Consider the following 25,309-nt stretch of genomic DNA (forward strand, 5'->3'; position numbering starts at 1 on the left):
TGGGTACTTTCCACCTTGCCTACACTCATAGCTATCTACAACAAAACAAAAAGTATAATACATTTTTTTAAAAAATCATGATTTCCCTATGTTTCCAGCCTTACGGGACACCCTATAGAATTTATTTGACGGAAACTAACTTGACAGACGACTTTCTATATAGTAATTGTAATATCACAGTTTCCTGTTTCAAACTTTATAATTTAAATTGGATATTCTGCATTAAAAAATATAAAAATTGTATAATTGTAGTTTGTTAAGGGTGTATATTTGATTATTCGTAATGTTACAAGAGTTATACAAAGTTACAATATACTCAAACGTTTACGATGTATCCTTTGATATTGATTTTCTCTTCTCTCTCATTTCTTCTAATTTTCGTTTTAACTTTTCAATTTCAGGAGAACAAACAACAATATTATCCTTTGGTATTTTTTTGCTCTTTTCCCGCTCTTCTTTCCTAAATAATACAAAAATACATTCATTAAAAACAAAATACCTCATTAAGGTTATCAAAACTTTTTGTTTTCTATATGATTAATGTAAAATGAAACAAAATAGCAGAATCTTTCAGGGAAACTATTATTGGACCATTCCATACATATTTTGTAGATTTCGTAATGCCATATCTCTAATGTTTCTTAGAATCTATCACATGATTCTCCTAGTAATATGTAGTTATTTGCAAAGTTTGGGATACATATAATAATCAAAAAAGTGTCAGTATTGGAATGGAAGAAATATTGAAGTATCGAAAATCCAAGATATTATTAAAAATATAACAGAGCTTTCTTCCGGTTAGAGACAACTAAGATGCTAATGTGCTGTAAAGAGTAATAAAAGTAATAGTATGCAGCTAATAAAAATATAACAACTAGGGAAATGTAAAAGTTGGCAAGAAAATATAACATTATTTACGCAAATCTCATGCCCTCTCCAAACTTAAATCCTTAACTAATAAGTTACTCTACAGCGCAAAAACCTGTGTCCATTAATTTTAACGCATTATTATAAGTACACACTACACTCACTTCACTCAACAGAGTTGTTAAAACCAAACCGAATTTCGATGGCAAATAATTTCGGAACCAAAAAGACTGCACACAATAATATATAATATGTGTACTAATCTTGTGGAGTTCTATCACCATACTAATTTCAGTTTAGATTGGATGAATTTTATCGATCTTGTACAATATATTTTAGATCTCCTTGTGATTGATTTTTAAACAAAAATCGAATAAGGACGAAAAAAATGTTTAATGATACTTTTGGTTCGAACTGCGTTGAATTTCCTTCTGCATTCAAAAAAAGGAGGATTGGCCACCTCTTACTTATCAAATCCTGTCTAGAACGTATATTTTCATAATTTCTTTTACCATACTTCACTAGCCATATTTTTTACTCTATAGACCAAAAATTAGTGATGAATGGTAACGTATATGAATAAGTGATTCTGTTGTAACGTATATGTAGCATTTTATTGTGTAGTGTATATTTTACTCTTTCAGATTGATTCTTCTTTGTTTTTATGGTGCTAGAAAAAGAGTAACATGGGGATGTAAGGTGTTCCTTCTTTGTGATTCTCAGGGTACGTTTATAATTTGGAGTTTTTTACGAGTAAAAATTGAGATTCCTGATTATCTGAAAGATAGTAGTGGATGTGGTTATATTACCTTCTCTCTAGCTCAGATTATTCTCGACAATCAGAATTTCAAGATGTATTTTGATAATCGATTCTGCAGTCTCTCCTTAGTAGAAGTTGCATTTGTCTAAAAGAGAAATTCAATGAGTTGGAACTGATCATGCGAATCGAATACTGGGCTGCACTTTTTCGACAGACGCTGAACTCAAAAGAAGAGGAAGAGGGTCGTTGGAAGAGAAGCATTCAACACCCGATAACGTTGATCTGCGTGCTGTGAAGTGGCACGATAAAATATCTGTAATATTGCTCCAGTGCCGAACCATGTGTGAATATTACAAAGTATAACAGAAAAATAAAATCACATGTAGACGTACTGGGTCCTACGGTTATACTTGAGTATAATACGCACATGGGAGATGTAGATGTTCTGAACTCCCTTGTCCCATTATACAGAATATATATTCGATCAAGAAAGTGATATCGCAGAACTCTTTTCTATACATTGGAATTTTGCTGCATCAATGGATGGCTGCTTTATAGAAGACATTGCCAACAACTGGGTATCCATCGTAAAGATCAACTTAGCTGCTTGTATTCAAAGCGCAGGTCGCAGAAGATTGTGTATAGTACAGAAATCTCAGGAAAGGAAGCGAGGGTGCTCAAGTCGCAGCATTGACAGTCTAATTGAGGTAAACAGAAAGAAAGATTCAACGACCGTCTCCCTATATCTGCAGTCAGAAAGAACTGTGTACACCATTGGCCTGAGTTTGTAGATGCAAGAGGGAAGTGGAAGGAAATTGCAAAGGTGCGCCAAAAGTGAAGTGCGAAACGTACAAAGTGCTGTTGTGCTTCACTACAACGAAAAACTGCTTTCAAGAGTTTCATTTAAGGAACAATGATATTGCGAAAGGAAAACTATAGCAGGGCCAGCAAGAGATGGTCTCTGACGTTTCTTACTACATGTGGAGGACTAAATGAAGTCCCTACATTGGTACTAGTGTTACCAACCTCAGACACCATTAATTAAATTGCCACTATAGACGTCACTGCGAGCTGTCAGTGAACTTCTCTTGCTGGCCTGCTATAAATCCAAAAGATATATGAGCTTGTGTTTCTTTTACATTATAATTTATGTGAATACGAAACAATACGAAGTTATACTGTAGTCTCATTATTACTGGATGCTTTTTTTTTTAAAAAAAAAATTAAAGTTTGAGACAATTCAAAACATAAATGTAAAGGGAAAAGTATGAAACATAATTTAGAATACTTCCAGAAATGTAACACTTATAATCTCTAAAATATGATATTGTATTTGTGAAATATTCTCAAAAAAATGTACATTAAAATAGAATATGCATTGTACATAAAAAATGACGTATTATTGCATGATGTGATCTCCAAGTTACAACCCTGTCATACACAAACGGATTGAGGTAAGACATTTGTTCTTACTTCAGTCCTTTTCTGACATGAACCTAAATAAAATAATTCATGCAATATAGGGTTACCATTGGCATGAGCGGTATTCTGTCGTGACGGGACGGAACTGTTCCAATTAAAGGCAATACACTTTCAAAGACAAGACATCATGACACATTTTCCAGACGAGACAACCTCAACTCTTATCTCGTACTGTACCCTAGTTAGCTGTGGAATAAAATGGCCGTTTCCAGTTTTTTGATTACCTCTAGTGTTTATAAGTGCTTCAATATGTTTGTTAGAAAAAGAGCTTCTGGAAATGGGCAAAGAATTTCATATACTATTTTCTAATAAGTGAATACTTCTTTCTTTAAGGATTGTATACATACGAGAAAATAATTTCTATCTGAAGTGTAGATATAATTTCTTTTAAGAAGTTTGGTTTACCGAAAATTCCTTTATATAGTTTCCATGTGTTCATCCGAGAGACAAAATCTCAAGAATTACCTGATGGGTTCTTACAGTCAATTTTGGCCAGATTATAGAGGGTCAAGCTAGGAATCGAGTTCACTGATGAGGGTGATTATCCAGTTGATCCTAAGATATGGATAGTCAACAATCGGTTACCAATGTATTTCTATGAGAGTAATTATGGATATCATCCTTGCTTGACAGACTACCTGCATTGCTGTTGAGATTAGTGGGTTAGTATAAAGTTCAGGATGCAAAATACTAATCTGATCGTGGAATACAATGCTAAAATGAAACTAAATTACTTCTGGAAGATTTAAATATTTTCTATTTTTAGATATTCATTTAAGTTAAAGTATATTTCACTTAATTTGAGGTAAAATGCCTCCTTTAAGCCTAGGCTTAGTAAAATTTAGTCAATTAAGGAGATTGAATTACCAAAAACTAAAACTCATTCACGTAGTATACACTGTTACACTATTACTTGTTTAAAATTTTTACTTATATGGTCTATTTAAACCCTAAAGAAGATACTAAGCTTTATACAGAAAGAAAAAAAAATCATTTACCTGAGCTGTCGATGGTAGTTAATAACTTCCATTGTAGTAGCAAGCATTTCTTCTTGTCTCTGTCGCTCTTGTCTTAATTGTTCTTGTCTTTCTTCTAATTCATTTTGCAGTTCCATGCGCAGGATGAAAACTCTCTCCTTCAGCTGCAAAATATACATCATCATTAAAACCATACATAAATCAATGGACGATTCTAAATCTGGACTATGAAAAGTCGAAGATTTTCGACTTTTTGCGTCAACGAATTATCCTAATTCTGGGTCTTCTAATTCTATGAACGCACTAGTGAAGTATTTTTGTTTCAGTCTTTCGATTTGCTACCTTAGATCGATGTGCTGAACTTATCAGTGTTTTCGTTTTGTTTTAAAGTGTCCAAAAAAATATCAAAATTGTTATCTTAAATTATTAAAGGGAGCATAAACGAGCTTCTATCATTCGACTTAACTGAATCTGAGTGAATGTCAAGCTGTTCTATGATAACTCTTCTAAAAGTCTCTTATTCGAATTTAATTCAATAGTATTCATTTTCTTTATTGCTTTCCAATAATCAGCATTACTTGCAGTTGAAATTGGTCAAGGATAGGGTACTAAAAGGGAGTAAGTTCCTTTTACCAGCTCCAAAACCATGGCGAAGGGCGGTAAGAGGCCCGGCCTACCCATTTACTTTCAGAAATTATAATTTATAATTCATTCATTGTCCTTGCACAGAATGTAAGATAATTTTCCAAGTTGAAAAATGTTTGTCCGATGATAAAGAAAATAAATAGTGGCTAGCACCACTGTTGTGAGACCCTCCAAACAGTGTCTCAAACTGCAGTAAAATTACTGATAAGCTATTCCCGAAAATCCCTACGAGAGAGACCGGCCTTAGCGCTTATCGACTTTCGTTTCTGCATATGTGTACAGCTGTAAACCATATAATTTGCAAAATGTCTGCGTAATGAATTGAAGGAACCACTGACAATAGGTAAACTTGCTTATTCCGATCTGGGTAAAGTAATTCCTGAACAGCAGTTACTTTGTAAGGTCGTAATCGTGCTGCCTTGGCAGCTTTCTGGGACGTAGAGTAGCTTAGTTCAGGACTTCAATCCTTTGAAGTATTTTCACGGTTTTCCAGTTACCACATTGCTTACATACATTGAACACTACCACAACGAATGGTGCATAACATTTTCATCCTTCCTACGTCATTTGCAACAAACTGCATTAAAATTGAATATTTTTTGTAGATGTTATGACCGAATGAAATCCCCCGTTATGTTTCTGTTTGAACAATGTCTTTTTAACATCTATATTTCGGTACATTAAATAAGTATTCCCCATCGGGATGAAATACAGGCTTAAAAACTTCTTCATATTATACAAAAAAAAAATCTACATTAGTATTAGCAACACAGTGGCAATGATTGAAATAAGGCAAGTTGCATCAATACATAGTTGAAATTATGGACCCCGAATGAATTATGAACCGAATAAAATTGAGACTTTTATTAAACAACCCAAAATATAGATGTTGATATACCGGTACATTGTTTGTTTACTCAGAAGCATTAAGAGGATTAGTTATTTATCTCTCTATATAAAACTATTATTAGTAGAGACCGGATGTTTAGGCACTAAAAACCTGGAAAATAGGCAGGCAAATAGGCACTAAAAATTTAAGAAATAGGCAGTAAAATAGGCACTAAAATGTTACTCGGAATAATGAAAATGAATACTCAATATAATTAAAAAATAAATTCAAGTCATAGATAATGTTCAAAGAATATAGAAACATACTTCTTTGTTAATATCTTCTTTTATTGTACATATAAAAACGAAGCTTGTTATGCATTCCATATATACTGGGAGAACCTGAAAGATGTGCACATACGTCAGGAGGTGATTGATGATATCAAAAGAAGACAAAAAGTCCTTTTGTATGTTGTCGAATTCCGCATCGTGTAGGAGTGACAGGGGGCGAACTTGGAATCCAAAATCAAATCCTGACAATTGGAACGAGACATAAAGGCGTGCACATACTTCGGGAGGTGATTCCTGACATTCAAGAGGACTTTTTGTCTTCTTTTCATGTCACGAATCACCTCTCGAAGCATGCGCACATCTTTCGGTTTCGTTCCAATTGTCAGGATTTGATTTTCGATTCCAAGTTGGCACTCTGTCACTCGTACATGACACGGAATTAGACACAATACACGAGGACTTTTTTGTGTTCTTTTGATATCACTAATCACTTCCCGAAGTATGAACATATCTTTAAAGTTCACTCTGTATATATATTGCAACGTATCACGTGCTTGTGTTTATAAACACCTAATATACACATATATGTGTGTATTATTTATGTTATATAAATTACATTTTTCCCAATGAAGGCTTAATTTGAAGAAAACGCATAGAATAGGCAACATTAGGCACTAAAGCAATTATTTAGGCAGTAAAGGTCGAAATAGGCAAAATAGGCAAAATAAAATTGGCTTAAATCGAAACTATAACCCCCCATATAAACTTTAAAACGTTATTTTTAATCATATCTTTAATATTAAAGAATAGGCATTTTGCCTAACATCCGGTCTCTAATTATTAGATATATGGACATTATGTATTAGATATATAGGTAAGCTTAGGATCTTTTTCCAATGAGTGCCTTTTTTTCGGTTGTAAGATTTTCCGAACATTATACTAGAGCTATTTACGTATCTGAAGTTAAAATTGTAGAAATCTTATTAATCTGAATTAGGTAAGTGTGGAGCGGTGTTCGAGGTTTACTAGCCTTTTCCAATAATAACTATAGAGTCCAAATGAGAACATCATTACTTCCATTTAATTACAATATCATGTTTGGAAATGTGATAATTTGAAAACTTTTGTGAAAGAATTAAAATAAGCGTACCCATATTACCTATCTTTGATAGTGGTAATTATTACTTGAGTTAAAATTGTTCCTTGCAGGCAAGCACAGGGCGTTGTCATCAGTTTAAATACACATTAGACGTGAATCATAAAAATTATAATATCAACCACCTTTTTCCATAAACTGTTAATCCTTTGTAATTTCCATTTTATTTTGACTATATTAGTTTCTTTGCTAGTGGCGGAAGTAAGCATGACTAAACGTTATTGTTTTGTTTGCAGAAGAAAATAATATTAGTACCTCAGCTAATGACATTTCACAAAGCAGTCCTATACCAGAACTCTGCGTGTCATCAAATGCTTCCTTTTCAGCAGATATGCTTTCCAGAATCTTAATTTCTTTAATCATTTCAACTCTTCGAGCAAGTTCCTCTTGTTTCTGGAAACAAACAAACAAACATAGATAGATAGATATAGATATAGATATAGATATAGATATAGATATAGATATAGATATAGATATACATATACATATACATATACATATACATATACATATACATATACATATACATATACATATACATATACATATAGACATTATATTTAACCTCTACATTACATTACAGAAAACACAGAAACATAATAAAACATAGAAATCCTGTTTTCATTTTGGTGAACCACAAATTTTCGAACTCTTTCTGAATTCATCTACTGAAGGAAAATATTCTCTTAAATACTGTAAACCACTGACGTAACAAAATCCTAACAGCGTAAATATTAATTTAAACTCTATCTAACACCTTTAAATGTCTTATAAGAAAACCTTTTTCTTTCTATTCATAAACGAACATGAAGTGTAATAAACTGCTACAAAATTCTCACTTAGAAAGACTAATTATTAATCATATTTCAGAAATTTTGAAATGTATTGTTCATGATAAAGACAAGCATATAACATTAAAGGTAATAATAATAATGTAAAGTTCATTTGTACATGAATTCATCCTTTCTATATAACCCTATTTTTTCACTATTAATGAGCACAAAGTGAAAGGCATTTTTAAATCACAAATAAACACATATTGATTAATCGTTTGTGTGTGAAAATTATTAGGCATCATATTAGAATATTTTGTAAAAGTTCTTAGAACTATATACAGTTCTTCTTTACTGTAAAATCGTGAAATTTTTATATCAGTGTAGTTTCTATATATCAGTGTGAATATCAGTAAAACTGGACTATACATAGTAAAGGAAAAGAGTTAATGCAAAAAAAAAAAAAAAAGGCAAACTAATAAATTACCTCTTGAAGATATCTGTTCATCAGTTCAAGACTTTCTTCTTGTACTTCTTTAGCTAGTTTAAAAAAAAAAAAAGCATAATTATTATTAATAATAATAATAACAATAAATAGTACTAACTTATAAAATATACGTAGAGTCAGCGATAAAAGTTCTTTCCGTTTGATAAAATTTATTTTGGGAATGACGGTGGTATGGCTAACACGTAGAACGATGATACGGCTGGAATGTAAAGAAAATTACATTCTTTTTTAGTTTACTGAAAGCTGTACTCAAATTGTCCTCCATTGTGAAGTTATTTACAAAACTATTTTCATCAAACGGAAAGAACTTTTGTCGCTGACTGTAAAACAGATTCTAGAAGACAATGAAAAATGAAGAATAATACACATTTAGACTCCTTGTACCAAATATTGTTTTTCCCTGTTTTTAATTAAACGAAATCATTTTATTGTCGATAATAAGTAACCTTGCAGAATGCATATTCAAACTCATTCTGCAAGGTTATTTCAAGGACTACTTCTTTCTTCCAAATAAAAGAAAGAGCTCTTACATGAATTAGGTAAAAACCTGTATCATCTAGTCAATGACAGAATTTAATTTGGAGCGCTTCAGTTTATCAATAATGAAATGTTATTGTTTTATTAACGATTATTTTACAATTTACTATTTATAATTTGTTTTCACGTTCATTTTTAATTTTCTTCATGTTATCTTATTTGTAATAAAAAATAAGATACTAAAGCTATCGTTTCATAAGTTGTAGTATGTAATGAATAAAGGGGTTTATTTAGGCAAGTTAAATTTTTACTTGTTTAGAGAAAGGGAAAATAAGAATGAATAACACAGTGTAAAAAACACCATTCGTCTTCATACTTTGGAATATCACGCATCCCATAGACAAGCTACACCAACAAGTGGTTCGGGCAGAAGTCGGTATTGAATTGATATGCTATTCTATCAAAATTTTAATTTTGACCAGAGTAGGAGTAAGCCCAGTATCTCGTCGAACCCTTCAATTGTAATACTTGTTAAAATATTATGTTATACATATATGTTTGTGTTGAAGCTAAATGTGCCTTTTCAACAGTGAGGTTATATGAGGCCTAGATAGACAGCAGCTCCTGGGAACCAAACCCGGTGTATATCCACTAGAAATTGAAGCAGGGACTCCAACACCGAAGAAAAGACTGTTCTCAGTAACTACTAGGTTGTCTATGCACAACACTCAGATACAGTACAACTCAAGCTATCTAAGTTGACTTAAATCGAGCTCAATAGCGATGATGTGCAGCTAGTTTGTAGAAGGATTGGGTATAGTAGTGATTAACACACCAGAACGATTTTAGTTGCAAACCTAAATTTGATCCCTGACCACTCACACACTTTCATTCTCTGAGCATTATTGTGTTTTATATGTATTGTGATACTTCAAAAGTATTGTCGATTTTATACATACTTGTATAATTGGGACCGTTACACAAAAACCTCTAAACCTATTAATGTTAATAGTATATTATCTTGAAGCCAACTTTAATTTCGTTTTAACGTCAATACTGATTGACTAAAATTTACATAAAATTACAACGTTTGAATCATAGCTAAATCCAGTCTAAGGTGATTGTAAAAACAAAGAAATGTACGTACACTAAAATCATATACTCTCAGAAAATCAATATGAATTTCTAGAAGAGAAGTCAATTAATAATCCTATAGTAAATTTTTATAGGCTATTTACATTGCGACAGAAAAGAAAGAAATAGCTTTTGGTCTTTTCCTAGATTAGTTTCAAGCTTTTGATCTTGTAAACCATAGCATCTTATTGACTAAGTTAAATCGTTACGGTTTAAAAGGATTGGCGTCTGACTAGTTTCAATCGTACTTAAAAAATAGGACGCAATTTGTAGAAATAACTACAAAAAAATCGGACTAACAACTTATCACCCATGGAACCTCAGTTCTTTCAACATTAGGGCCAACTCTCTTCATTCTTTACATTAATGACTTCCCACTGTGATAAGTCCCACGATTCAAAAATAGTTTTAAATTTCCCAAACGAACAATACCGAATTTTATCAAATTGAGCAGAAGTTTGTCAAATAATGGAAACATGAACAGCGAACAATAAGTTTCGTATAAACTAAAACAAAACAAGTAGAATATTTTTTAGTCAGCAAACTAATACCGAATTATACTATAATTCTTTTCATATTAATGGTAAACGAATACAATTTAATAAGGATGCTGAATTTTTAGGAGTTTGGATATCTGAAAATCTGTCATGAGATAAACATATAGCAGAATGCTATACTGCTGAAACTTTTACTAGCTATACTGCTATTACTTTTACTATTAAAATAACTACTTCCAAACTAAGGTACTCTTTATTTACGGACACGGGTACATGCACACAAACTTCAAAAGTACTTTACTAAATTTTATCCCCATGCTACTAAATAATATTCTTCACATTACTTCTAGCAAGCCCACTTGCATACTCCAACTTCATTCTTGCTCCCACGAACTCTTTGACCCATGCCAAAGCCAGCCATCCTCATGCTCATCACAGACTATTGACAATAGTGTCACACTCTTCACAGACTATTTGCTATACCACGTTCTCCACAGATTACTCACTATTTAACTCTTCCACATTCTTCACAGATTATTCACTATTACACTCTTCCACATTCTTCACAGACTATTCACTATTACACTCTTTCATATTCTTCACAGATTATTCACTATTACACTCTTCCCCCGTTTTTTTTTTTTTTTTTTTTTTTTTTTTTTTTTTTTACAATGACAATCTATTAGGTGGTCTCCTGATCCTTCCGGATTTTCTTGGTAGCTGCCAATCTTGCTGCTCTGCTGATGTTCTGACACCTCCTGGATATCTTGTTGGTAGCTGCCTATCTGGGTCTCGTACTGGTGTTCTGCCATCTTCTGGGTGTTGTCTTGGTAGGTGTTGATCTTGCTCTCTGACTGATGTTCTGTCACTTTCTGAATTTATGTTTGGACTTCTAGGCAGTTATACATCTTCCACTGCTGCGTCTGCGAGCGGGTTCTTTCGGCAAAGAAACCATATATCCTCCTGACATTTTCTTGGCATGTTATCTTCTCGGTCTTCCTTTGCTTGCGGAAAAATTATTTGATGTCGATGGCACTTCCGTATTTTTCCTTGTATGCTTACCAAAAATACGACTGGGCTCATCTGCCTGACCAGTTCGCCTTTGATAAACTTAGGAAAACGATCGCGATAGTTCTTCACCCAGACCACTTCATTCTTTGCTTGTTGCTCCACTTCTTTCCTGTCTTCCTTGCCGCGTTCAAACACTCCCTTCTGTACAACATTAAACATTGTGCGTGGTTGAAAATTTAACATCAATTCCGCTGGTGGTTTCCCTGTTGCCTTACTCGGTGTGAAACGAAGCATGTATAATATTTCTTTCAGCTTATGCTCTCCTAATCTACGGTTCCATGTATATTTATTGTCTAAAAACTGTTTTCTTAAAAGCTGCTTTACTGTCTGCACGGCTTTTTCAGCGATTCCATTGCTTTCTGGGTTGTATGGTGGGGTTAGCACTGCCTTGATATCTCTTTCCTTTAGGTATGTCGTGAACTCAAATGATGTGAAAGGAGGTCCGTTATCTGATACTAAAGTCTTTGGATACCCGAAAATTTGAAAAAACTCGTCTAACTTTTGTTTAGTTTCAGATGCTGTCGTTGAATTTACATTCCACACTTGGATCCATTTTGAATAACTGTCCACTAACAGCAAAAATTTAGATCCCACACAATCAAAGTGATCTACATGCACTCTTCCCATCGGTTGTGCTTCTGCTTTCCAACTGCTATATTGATTTTTCGAGTTATTCCTATGCATGCTATTACACGTTTCACAAACTTCGCTCATTTTTTTGATATCACGGTCTAAACCTGGCCACCAAACTGCTTCCTTAGCTACAGCCAGCATTCTCCAAGCACCTAGGTGATTCCTGTGTAGCTGTTCCAGATATTTCTTTCTTAGCTTATGTGGGAGTACAATTTTGCCTTCCATAATCACACATTTGTTCACAACTGAAAGTCTTTGCTTGTTGTTAAAGAATGTTCTCAACTCTGTAGTATTATGTTCTTCCTTCAACTTCCTGGGCCAGCCTTTTATTATCCATTCTCTCACCTGACATAATAGTCGGTCTTCTTCCGATGCCTCCATGACTTCTTGGAGCGTTAATGGTGCCAACATTATTTGGCTTATGAACTCTTTTTCGTCTATTTTTACATCCACTGGTGCCTCATTAATCGGTAGTCTGGATAGGAAATCTGCTACTTCCACTTGCTTACTATAAAGGATTTTGAAGTCGTACGAAGACAAGAACAGCATCCATCGTTGGAGTCTTGGTGAAGCTGCGTCTGGAATAGCCTTTTCTCCGAATATGATCTTGACTGGCATAGAATCTGTAATAATTGTAAAACGTCTACCGAACAAATATTTATGAAATTTCTTTACTCCGTGTATTATCGCTAATGCTTCTCTTTCGAACTGGGCATAGTTACGTTCTGCATTGCTCAATGTTGCTGACGTACACGCTACCGTCTTCAACTTGTTATTCACTTTGTTACACAGCATAGCGCCGATTCCATCCTGTGATGCATCCGTAACGAGTACCACCTCTTCCTTCTCATCAAATGGGTGTAGTATTTCCGCCTTCTTCAGGAGTTCTTTCGCTTGTGTAAATTCTTGTGCATGTCGTTCATCCCAACACCATATGGCTCCTTTTCTTAGTAACGCATACAACGACGGAATTTTTGACGCTAAGCCAGGTAGTTGTCTATGGTAAAATGAAAGCATACCTAGGAAGGCCTTCAGTTGCGTTACATTCGTCGGTTCGGGACATTTCATGATCGCTTCCACCTTATCTTCCATTGGTTTAATTCCTTCTGGACTAATATGATGTCCCAAATACTCTATTTCCTGTTTGAAGAAAACACACTTGTCTCCCCGCAGTCTGATATTCAGATCCTTGAACTTTTGTAGAAGTATCCGTGTCTTTTCGTAACAATCATACGTATCTTTTCCCCATATTATCACATCATCCAAGAAACATGCAGCCCACGGTAAATCTTGCAACACTGACTCCATAAACTTTTGAAAAATTTGTGCTGCACAGCTCAACCCAAATGCTAGTCTTTTGTGTTGGTACAAACCCCAAGGTGTGTTCAGCGTCATGTATTTTAATGAATTTTCATGGATCAACAATTGTTGGTACGCCTGCTTTAAATCACACAATACGAAACAATTGGCACCCTTCAACTTGTTTATTAAGTCTTCAATGCGTGGTAGTGGGTACGATACTTTTTCCAGAACTTTGTTTACCGTCACGCGAAAGTCCCAGCATAATCTGATGCTTCCATCTTTTTTTCTCGCTAATACCGGTGGCGTCGCCCAATCGGAATAATCCACTTGCGTCAAAATTCCTTGTTGCACCAACTTATCTAACTCATCTTTCACTTGTGGTTTCAAACTTACCGGTATTTCGTATGCCTTCTTGAAAATTGGTACCGCTTCTTCTTTCACTGGTAATACCACTTTGTACCCTTTAACTGGTGTGTTTAAGTCTCCCTCAAACACTTCTTTGAACTCATCTTTGATTTTACTTGCTAAGTTGTCAGCTACAGTTACGTCATCTGTTCCTATCGAAGCAATATTACTACTAAACTGTTCTTTCCAACAGGGCCAAAGTATATTGATCCATGAACGTCCCACAATTGGTTGGTTTAGTTTAGCATCCAGTACATATAATGGTAACTGCCACTTACTACTTTTCCACTGCACTTCCACCATTATTTTACCTTTAGTGTCTAACGGTCTACCATCGGCATTGCATAATTTAATGGTATCCGATACCACTTGTTTCTTGGGGAAATGTTCGTTGCATGCATCTCTACTGATTACTGACACTGCGGCACCGGTATCTAGTTCAAAAAACACTGTCTTACCGTCACATTTTAGCGGTATGTTACATAAGTCCTTGCGTTTACCGTCTGGTACGTCCATTGCCAATAATTCAACGATCTTATCTAAGTTTTCTTCCTGCATTACTGACGTTTCTGGGGATGTCACTTTAATTTCTTTCACTTTTTCTGTTACTTCTTCTGCGTCAATAGTCCCTTGTACTTCGTGTCTTTTAAAACACATTTTCTGAAAATGGCCTTGTACACCACAAAAATTACACTTCACATATTTCGCAGGACAGGAGTATTTGTTATGTTGTTTCCCGCACTTACCACACAAAAGTTTACCCTTGTACCGTTCTGCTTTATTACTATTTCCACTGTTACTGCTGTACCTTACCTGTGTTTGATTTTGCTTATTTGGCTTACCTTGAAAATGACTCAACACATTCACCTGACCAACCTCTTCGAATTCTTTCTTTCTCATGATTGCCATGTCGTTACCAATAGTTTCCGCTTGCACTGCCATTTGAACAGCTACTGTGAAGGTCATATTGTCTTCTGCTAACAATCTCTTACGCACATTATCGTCGTTGATGCCATATATAAACTGATCCCGTAATGCTTCTTCTAAAAATGTGCCGAATTTACACAATGCTGCTTGCTGTCTCAACGTGGCTACAAATTCGGTAACGGATTGACCTTGTAACTGTTGAATAAATCTGAATTTGTACCGTTCTGAAATTGTGTTGAGTTTTGGTCGGAAGTGTAACACTAACTTGTCTTTGATTTTTGCGTAGGTCAGATCTTGTATCTTTTCCGGTTCACAAATGTCTCTCAATAGTTTGTATGTTTTTGCCCCGATAGACGCGATCAATGTAGGCACTTTCTTTGCGGCCGGTAACTCCATGGCTATGCAGAATTGATCAAACCTGTCCAAATAATCACTTATTTCCTGGTCTTCCACCTCAAATGCTTCAAAAAGTTTGGAACCTGCCATATTGTAAATCCTTTTTCCTCGTCGCCACTGCTATACTGCTGAAACTTTTACTAGCTATACTGCTATTACTTTTACTATTAAAATAACTACTTCCAAACTAAGGTACTCTTTATTTACGGACACGGGTACATGCACACAAACTTCAAAAGTACTTTACTAAATTTTATCCCCATGCTACTAAATAATATTCTTCACATTACTTCTAGCAAGCCCACTTGCATACTCCAACTTCATTCTTGCTCCCACGAACTCTTTGACCCATGCCAAAGCCAGCCATCCTCATGCTCATCACAGACTATTGACAATAGTGTCACACTCTTCACAGACTATTTGCTATACCACGTTCTCCACAGATTACTCACTATTTAACTCTTCCACATTCTTCACAGATTATTCACTATTACACTCTTCCACATTCTTCACAGACTATTCACTATTACACTCTTTCACATTCTTCACAGATTATTCACTATTACACAGAACTATCTAAGAAGTTATGCAAAGAATATTTTTATGTCGTAAATTCAACCAAAATATTATCAATCACTAATTTCACAATTGTATATTATTCATTTTTCATTCACTGTTAATATAAGAATAATATTTTAGGGAAATTCCTCTCTAGCGAAAAGTAATAGCAGTTTGCAGCCTGTACATACGTATTTCCTTTGACATCTGTTTAATTTGAAAACAGTTTCATATACTAGGTGCTCACTCACACAGTACTTTTGAAATAGATTCGGAATTTCACTTGTACGATACCAGGATATCTACACATTTACACTTACCATGATTTTTTTCCTCACAAAATCCGACCATACAATTCTATTTGAGAGAACAAACCTTTGCAACAAATCAAATAGTAACAGTTTTAACACACGGTCAAAAACTTGCAACAAAAGCACCTATTTTACAGTGTTGATCAATATTCAAAAGGAGTGACTACATCAATTAGGATTCACCCAATGTACATTTTTACCATAACTTAGAATTTATGTATATAACTTTATGTATGTACAAATACTGTTTTGTGTTGTATTTTAATATATGATGAAACCGTCGAGTATAACACACATTAAGGTGAATAAAATCAATACATCAATTAATCAATATTAATTATCAGTACTGACCTGTACATTTACGTGTAAGGGGATTGAGTATAGATGTATGTGAAAAAAAAAGGAAAGAAAGAAAAGATGCACCCCAACTTCTGTAATTATTTTGTTGTTCGCACATTTAAGCCCTCAATGATGAAAGAGATATAAATGCAATTAACTGGGAAGCTCATAGCTCTTAAATTGAGTTCTGTTGAATTACTTACCCGTTTGATGATTTTTCTTTTGTACAACATCCAATATATTCTTCAAATTTGCTCGTAATTTTTGACTCCTGTCTACAGCTCTTTTCAAATAAGCCATTTGTTGATCTTTCCACCTTCTTAGAGATCTTTCCAGCTTCTCACTCTAGTTAAAAAAAGAAAAGAAAAAAGAAAGAAAGAAAAGTACTAAATTAAACATACTAAAAAGTTTTTATTTGTGAGGAACAGTTGTATCTTCATTGTAGAAAAAAAAAATATTTAATATTTATTTAATGAACCGACAGGAAGAATATTTAATAACGAAATTCTAACCTTCAACTTATTTAAGCACTCCTATTTAGTGATTTATTAAGAAACATTTCAATGACTGCTTGTCGTCATTCTCAGTAGATATTTATTAAGGATTCATGCATTCATGTTACAGTAAATTTCTGTCCTTAGAAAAGCCACTACTCTACTTCGTTTACAGCAAATTATAACTGTAAATTTTTACTCAAATAAACAACTTGTAGGCTTTATGTACTTCAGTATCACACTGTGTTTAGTCTTCTGTATACTTTTATGATTCAATAATTTGGGAATGAGAATTCAACTTATTTTAATTTTTCTTCTAAACATTTTCCTCAGTTAGCTGGAGTCAGCTTTTCGGATCGTTGTCCTCCATCTGTATCTATCTTGTGTTACATGCACTGTGACACTACACTACGCAATATCATTCTTTACACAATGTCTCACTTTTTCTTTGGTCGGCCAAGTGTTTGTTGCCCATTCACTTCTATAGCATCTACTGGTGAGCTATGTATTTTATAAGTCTTCTTCTTACACATTCAAACCATCTAATTCTAGTTCGTTGCAGTTTTTCTACTGCTGGTCTCGCCTTTACTGTTCCTCGGATCACTTCATCCTTAATTCTATCCACCCGCTTCACTTCACACATCCACCGCAACAACTTCATCTCCACAACATACAACTTCTCTTCTTCTCCTTTCTTCGTCGTCAACGTTCCGGACGACTCTCACTACTGGTTTGTAATCTTTTCCTTTAAGGCGTATTGGTGCCCTAAGGTCATACAATACTTCTGCCGCTTCTGTCCATGTTATCCAACCGTTGTTAATTCTGCTGTTTACATCTTCTATTTCAGCATTTTCATGTAGTTCGTGCATTCGTAGTATTGATCCTAAGTGCTTGAATTTCTTCACCATTACCACCTCTTCTTTGTCCAGTAGTATTCTTGTATTATTGATTACATTTTCGCTGAATAGGCGATGTAAATATTCTGTCTTGGTTTTATTAATTCTAAGCGCTTTGCTATTCAATACTCCTCTCCAGATATCAAATTTCTATCCAGTGCTACCTTGGTCTCACTCACCACCACGATGTCACAACTGCTCAAAGATGTAGGCTAAGACTAGATCCCTGATGAAATCCCACTTTAACTGTATATTTTTCTATTATTCCAAACGCGCTCCTCACTCCTGTCCTATATCCATCATATATACTTTGAATTATACTTATGTATATGCTCGGAACACACTTTTGTTCAGTCCCCACCAAACAAGATTCCGTGGTACTCTATGATACACTTTCTCTCCTTGGTCGAAGAAAACCACATGGAGGTCCTTCTGGTAATGTCTGTACTTTCCCTAAGATGAATTTTATATCCGTTGTTGACCATAGGCTTCATTGCAAGGCTCGTAAGTTTTATTCTCTTGTACTTGCCATTTTCTTGCACATTTAATTTGTTTTAAAAACCGGTACAACAAAGCTGCTTCTTCATTCTTTTGGCACATTTCTTGTTTCCAATATCCTATAAATATGCCGAGCAAGCCACTTTCCCATACTTCGATACAGATATTATCCGTTCCTTGAGCTTTACCACTTTTCATCTTCTCCATAACACTTTGTACTTCTACCTAGTCAGAGGCTGAACAAGTTCCTGATTTTTGTAAGTTTCTCTCTTGTATTCTATATTAAGAAGTTTCTGGAAATACTCCTTCCACCACTTCTTTATCTTCTTCTCACTTGTCAGAACTTCGTTATTTTCGATCTTGATGCAGCGTACATGCAAAATATCTTTCTTTCTTCTCTCTCTTATTTCTGAAAGCTTGCATTTATATAATCTTTTCTCCCTCTTTTGCTTCCAGGTTGTACAATTCATCATAAGTCGTGCTTTTCCTATACTAATCGCCTTCTTGACTTTCTTCTTCTTCGTTTTCTTGTAATCCTTCAGTTCTTATTGATTCTGAGAGTTCTGTCGTTTTTTGTATCGTTCCTTTCTCTCCTTCACAACTGCTCGAACGTCTTATTTTCACCAGCATGTTTCTTTATCAATGTGGCCTTTTCCTTTTGTTTCTTCCATTACTTTTCTTGTTGTTTCCCCGAGTGCTATTGACACTTTGGGCCATTCTTCTTCCACATCCACCTCCTCTTTCTTCATTCGCAGTACTTGCGATTTGGTTATTTCCTTTCGAGTCTTTTCAGCACTTGTCCCATCTAGTTTCCACCACTTCGTTCGGACAGAAACATTTTGTCGTCTTCTTCCTACTTTTTTCCTGATGCAGATACCGGCTACTACGAAGCAGTGTTACTCCGTTAAATTGTCAGATAGTATTGCTCTTCAGTCCTTTGTATTACGTACGTTTTGTCTTCTCCATAAGATGAAGTTGATCTGAAACCTTGAGGTGCCACTCTTATATGTAATAATAAGCTTTTATTCTTCCTTCTTATAAAAGGTATTCAGAATAGCAAGATCGTATGTTTCCATAATTTGTAATATGTTCTCGCTTTCCTCATTTCTGTCTTTCAATCCATATCCTCTATGTATTTTGTCATATCTTGATCTACCTGAACTCTAAAATCAGAGGTTGGTTTTACAGCTTTATTTTACGTAAAAAAAAAAAAAAATAAATGAATAAATAAAATAAAATAAAAAAATAAATAAATAAAGCATAATGCACAATGGTTTCATAGGGAAGAAATTCTTCAAAGTGCCAGTTTAACAGTTAGTATGGAGTTAATGTGAGTGGTGCTGTTTGAGTTTTTAAAACAGTGTAACATAATCGAATAATACACTTAAAATCGAAGAATGTGAAACAAAAAGTAATTTATCATATTCTGTTATTAATATAATTCAGGCTCGGTAAGTATTTACAGTCTTGGTGCAAAATTAAAATAAGTTGGTTCCATATTCTCGAATGATTTAGTCAAAAACATATATATGAGTCCACTGTATGTATACTCGGGAAAACCCTCAATGCAATGCAAACAGGCTAATAAATTCACACTTATGTTTTGCTGTAAACGAAGTATAATAGTGACTTTTTTAAAAACATACATTTACTATAATATGAATACATAGCTTAACAAAATAAAAATTCTTCAAAGATACGTAGCAAGGATGACAAGTATACGAATAAAGTAATAAATAATGGTGCTTAAGTAACTTCAAGATTGTTATCTGATTGTATTTAATCTAGTTTATTCGGTACTTAAACAATTATATAAACCATAAATTAAGCGTCGGTAGGAAAATGAATATTCAGTTCTCATATATTTTGTAGGATAATTTTGAGTTAATCTAAAATGGTCGAATTTTCGCAATCACACCATTTGGGCTCCACACTGGTAAGATATCCTGTGTTAAATGAAAAAGCAAGATTGCCAGTAAGATGCTACCTTGGTCCTCACCATACCAACAATACAGCATTCTTGAAAAACGGATTTAAGTGCTCTAGGTTCCCTCACACAACAATGTCACTTTGTCATTTTTACGTGTGCTTACGTACCGTTCAAACAGTCTGCTGAACTCGAGACATTACCTCTTCGTTTAACATAGAATTCTTTACCAATGGAGAGCCCAAACGGCTAGTGCAACTTCCAAAATTCCACTATTTTAGAGTGAAAAAACACCCATTTCAAAAACTTTCCTCTCTTTCCATTTTTTTTTTCCGTATCTTTAATCATAACGGAGTTGACCTATGGCCCCAGACTTTTGATACACCCGCTACTTAACACTTTCATTTACAATATTGTATTTACGCTAAAAGTTAAGTGTTGATTTATATATATATATATATATATATATATATATTAGATTTCTTTCTTAAATTGCAGTTGTAATTTCATCCATGGCAGCTTGACTTGAACATCACAATTTATTTTTCTTTACGTGAGGAAAAAAAAATATTGAATCACCGACTACTGAAACAATGTATGTACATTTTTTATGGAATTTAACTTAGTTATTAAGAAATTTTGAATTTGTATCGGTATATGGATCTTTGAAATGTTTTCAGATATCCCTAGCATTACAAATACTGGGACTGAATATCAAATTCAGTGCATAGACATTATTAATGTGAAAACTGTCCAGATTATTCACTAATTCTAAAAGTGACTCATGTATTTTTTGCAATCAACTCGATTACTCTATCTATTAACGTGAAATATACATCTCGTAAGAAAAGGATATGGGATTAAAATGGTGTCTTTTTAGTGTCAAGAATTCAGGTGAAGGATATTGATATATCTATTGTGTTTGGCAAGAAGACTGGAGAGATAAATGGTACAAATTAGATAATGGTGCAAATTAGATAAGTCAATATCTTGCATGGCTTAAGCATTCTGCTTTGCTTTTAAGACAATATCGGGTGTTCTAGAAATGCGCCCACGGACCACAGAGCACTATTCTACAGGCCAAAATAAAGCGAAAATGTTATATGATGGAATTGCCTCCGGAACCTCCTGCAGCCGCTATGAGGAATCAAAATTTCACAATGTGGCAACGTCGCAGATTAACTTAAAACAATTAGTATTACTCTACGAATACATCAAGCAATGAAATTGATTACTACAATAATAAGTGATGCTAGTGTCAGTCTATATCGACTTTAGCTGCCATCTGGAAAAAAAAATCGATGTAACTATTTCATAGATTGATAGATCTACCCTATGGTTCTTTGTTTGCGACGTTACCGCATAGTGCAATTCGTGTCTCCAGACGAGGACCCAAAAGGTGTGTATATATATATATATAAAGGGCAAAATAAAGCATATAGGGGAAGGTAGTACACAGTGGATCATTGTACACAGTGGATCAGAAGGCGTTATTCATTTATTTATTGCACAAATTCAGCTAGCGCATGTCAGTTATTCTGTTTTCACATTACACACTTATGAACGAAATGTCAACAACAATGGATGCTTCTTATTTGTGGTGAAGTGAAAAATATGTTTTCCTTGTGCTGAAGTAAAAAATGAAGTAATAGACGTGAATGCTCTGACTCTGTGATTTATCTTGTAATTTAGAATATCGCGGACATGGGAGGTAGGTAAGAATGTATTTGTAATATAGCATTGTTTATATTGTTCTTCTACTTTAATAGTTCCTTGTTGTGGGAATACACAGTGGATCACATCGGTGTGGTACACAGTGGATCACATCGGTGTGGTGCACAGTGGATCACATCGGTGTGGTGCACAGTGGATTGATCCACTCTGTAACTCATTGTGTTTATGGAAGTTCAATGTATTTGGCATACTCATTTAGAAACAAGTCATAGTATTGGCATTTCACGGAGCTTTTAATATCATGTTACACGTTACAGATTAATGGTTTAACCACAAGGAAATATACGCAAGGCAACATGAAAGACATTTATTTAGATGAGAGAAGCAGTGCAATTAGTGGTGGGGCAGGGATATTCTATTAGCAGCGTTGGTAAATTGAAGAACATTGATTACACAACTTTGAGCAGATGTGTCAAAAAATAAGAAAGTACCAGATGACAATGTTAAAATGAAGTCAAATTATTCTGTACGACAAATATTCACTTCAGAGTTGGAGCATTTATTTCCGAAATATATAAAAATGTGCAACAAAATATCTTAGTCTACGTTGCCGTGAGGCGTTTGGCATATGAAATTGATAAGAATAATATATCGATACCTGCTTAGTGGGAAAAAAGCAAAATTCTGGTCTAGAGTGAATCGTAATAAAGATCTTAGTATTCGAAATCCCGAAGATGTGTTGAATAGCGTCAATCTTAGACTCTCAAGATTGATGTCATTCAACAAACACAATGCTGAGGCATTCTTTAGTAATTTACGTAACTTATCTACGAAATATCCCAAATTCTGTAGCCTTTCACGTATTTCCAACTTAGACATGAACTAGAACAGATCATACATCCAAGAAAGTAATAACAGAGAAATAAGCCCATAAATAAAAGGGGTATAAATTCAGCAGCAATCTGAAGCAAAACGGATAAAATAAAGACTTTCAGTCCTGAAGAAAGAAAAAGAAAATGATAGTTCAACGGGGAATGATGATTTTAAGTCAATTATATTATAAGATTCTTTAGATGATGATGATACTTTAGAAAACGAAATCTTTCAGTTTAACGTCACACGATTATGCCCCTCACGCTAAGGAATACGGACCATGTTACTTTAGAGACAGAAACTACTAGCCTACTTATTGATGATTTGGAACAGAGTCAAAGAAAAGTTCAACCTGGTGATTACGTTCTTGTAAGATTTCTTTCACTTACATTGGTCAAATCACGACTAGGAAAGATAATAAAAAATGATTTTTAGATTTCGTTTCTAAGAAGTGAGAAGATACATGAAAGTCCACGTCTCATATAGCCTCGCTGCTGAAAAGGGACGTTAAACTCAAAATCAACTCAACTCAAGATACATGAAAGTTTCGTCCACCCAAATAATCCAGATATTTTACCCACACACAATATTTGAATAGTAAGACGGCTTCCAAAACCTCTTATTGTGAAGAATAAAATACTGTCTGTTAATATCAGGTTGCCGGTAGAGTTCCATGGAATTGATCTCCGCTAACCTTTTGAAGTTTCAAAGGATGATAATGTCGAGCTGGATATATATTTTTGTCGTCATAGTGAAACTGATAATTTGAATAATCAGACTAATTGAACTCAGTACAGAAAGTTAAATTCTCCATTTTATAACAAATTGATTATGCTATTGTGCATAACTACTAAATTTACTAATCCAAAACCAAAGATTCTCCGTACAAGATATCAATTTAATTGTCTAAAAAGTTTGTTTTATAACAGTCGTTTGTATTCTTAATTTTGGTAATCAATTTCTGAAATTAATACTATGCTATTAAGATGCTTGTAATACTTCGATTCTAACTTTTATTTAGAATTTTAAAATTTATTTTGTATTGTGAGTAATAGAGATTTTGACAATAATGCTTACAATTTTATGTAGATTTGGAGATTTTCAGATGAAGGGCCCCTTTGTCATACGGTTTCTATTCATTACTTTCAATACATTGTTCCTTTGATCCACTGTGTACCCATATATGATCCACTGTGTACGATGGTGGTACACAGTGAATCACTTTACAAGCATTAGCGTTAACTGTAACTGTAAAATACAGAGCAGCGCTTCATATTAATAAATTACTTACGAATGTAGTGGAGACATGTGTCCATGTTCTACACTAAACAAATTCCAGTAATAGTTGCATTAAACGGATTTATATATATATGCTTTATTTTGCCCTGTAGAATAGTATTCTGTGGTCCGTGGGCGCCATTTTCAGAACACCCGATATAAATTGGGATCTCATAGTTTAAATTCCATGAATCGAATTTGATTGATTTTATTTAAGAAATAATACAAGTAAGCTTCTTCTGTATTCTTCTTCTTTTGTTTTCTTTTCCTGCTTATTAGTGTTTGTTAATGGTAACTTCAGGGATGTTTCTAATTTCATCGAACTAAAAATTACTAAAATGCGTTTTACCTCAAAAATTAATGATTGAATTTAATTGGTGCTGATAAAAATGACTTCTAACAAGTAAACCGTTACGTGAATCAGATCGAAGCCTGCTTTGAATGTTTGAACACAGTTACGATAGCTATAGAGTAGAATGTGTGCAAAAATTAGGAAAAAGGGCAGTTGTAAAATGATAAAATCAAAGATAAAATCTCGTAAATAATGTAATGTTTTTAGTATTGTATTCAGAAGACTGTTTCAAAAAAAAAAAAAAAAAAGTTTAACAAACAACAACTGAAATATTAGAATATCGTTTCTTACCTCCTGCTTAACTTTCTCTGCTTTCTTTTGATTGGCTTTTCTTGCATCTTCCTTTGCAATAATAGCTTCTTCGAAAGAGATTAACCCTTGAAGATGTCTTCTTTCTATCTCTTCTATTTGCGCCCTCTCTTCTTGTTCCCTTAGTTGCTCAATCATCGCTTCGATTTGCTTTTCATCAACTCCTCCACTCATTATCTGTTCTATTCTAAAATAAAGAAAATACAGATACAAAAAATATCATTGCAGCTCCAATTAAATAAAAGCAAAAGTAGAGAAGCCATAAATAAACGTAATGTGTCAGTGTGTCGTGTAAACGGAATTAGCAAGGAAGCCGAAATAACTTCACAATTTATTTGTTATTTTCAAATACCTTCAAGAAAAAAATAGAATATCATATTTTATTACATTGTAAGAACATTATTTTATTTATATTTTATAACTATGTTTTTTTTTTTACATTTTCTTTCTCATGATTTTCTGTTATTTCTTGTTTACAAATTTCTACCTTTTTATAAAATTACCCTATAGTTTGTCTTACTTTAGTGGTTTGCTCTTTCTTTTAGGAATTATATTTTTTTCTAAGTTCATGCTCTACTGATAAACAAATACTTACGTTTTTCATCTGGTCTCCCTATATATTTTTATATACTTTATTATATAATTATAGTTCATTATTAATTAAAAATAAA

General features: G+C 33.9%; 1 protein-coding gene across 3 annotated transcripts in view; it reads right to left on the bottom strand.

The window, feature by feature from the left end:
* Window positions 1–252: 252 nt before the first annotated feature.
* The window catches only part of LOC145691950 (cilia- and flagella-associated protein 99-like), an 83,163-nt gene continuing 58,106 nt past the window's right edge, over window positions 253–25,309 (bottom strand). For all 3 annotated transcript variants that reach the window (XM_081767254.1, XM_081767266.1, XM_081767259.1), the window contains 6 exons: window positions 24,621–24,825; window positions 16,541–16,682; window positions 8,267–8,319; window positions 7,262–7,399; window positions 4,108–4,250; window positions 253–460 (listed from right to left, as the gene is read on the bottom strand). In XM_081767254.1, coding sequence (XP_081623380.1) covers window positions 325–460; window positions 4,108–4,250; window positions 7,262–7,399; window positions 8,267–8,319; window positions 16,541–16,682; window positions 24,621–24,825 — 817 coding nt within the window. In that variant the 3' untranslated portion in view covers window positions 253–324. The remainder of the gene's footprint in view (window positions 461–4,107; window positions 4,251–7,261; window positions 7,400–8,266; window positions 8,320–16,540; window positions 16,683–24,620; window positions 24,826–25,309) is intronic.

This window comes from Thermobia domestica, chromosome 1 (genome assembly GCF_964235325.1).
Source record: "Thermobia domestica chromosome 1, izTheDome1.hap1.1, whole genome shotgun sequence".
NCBI lineage: Eukaryota > Metazoa > Arthropoda > Insecta > Zygentoma > Lepismatidae > Thermobia > Thermobia domestica.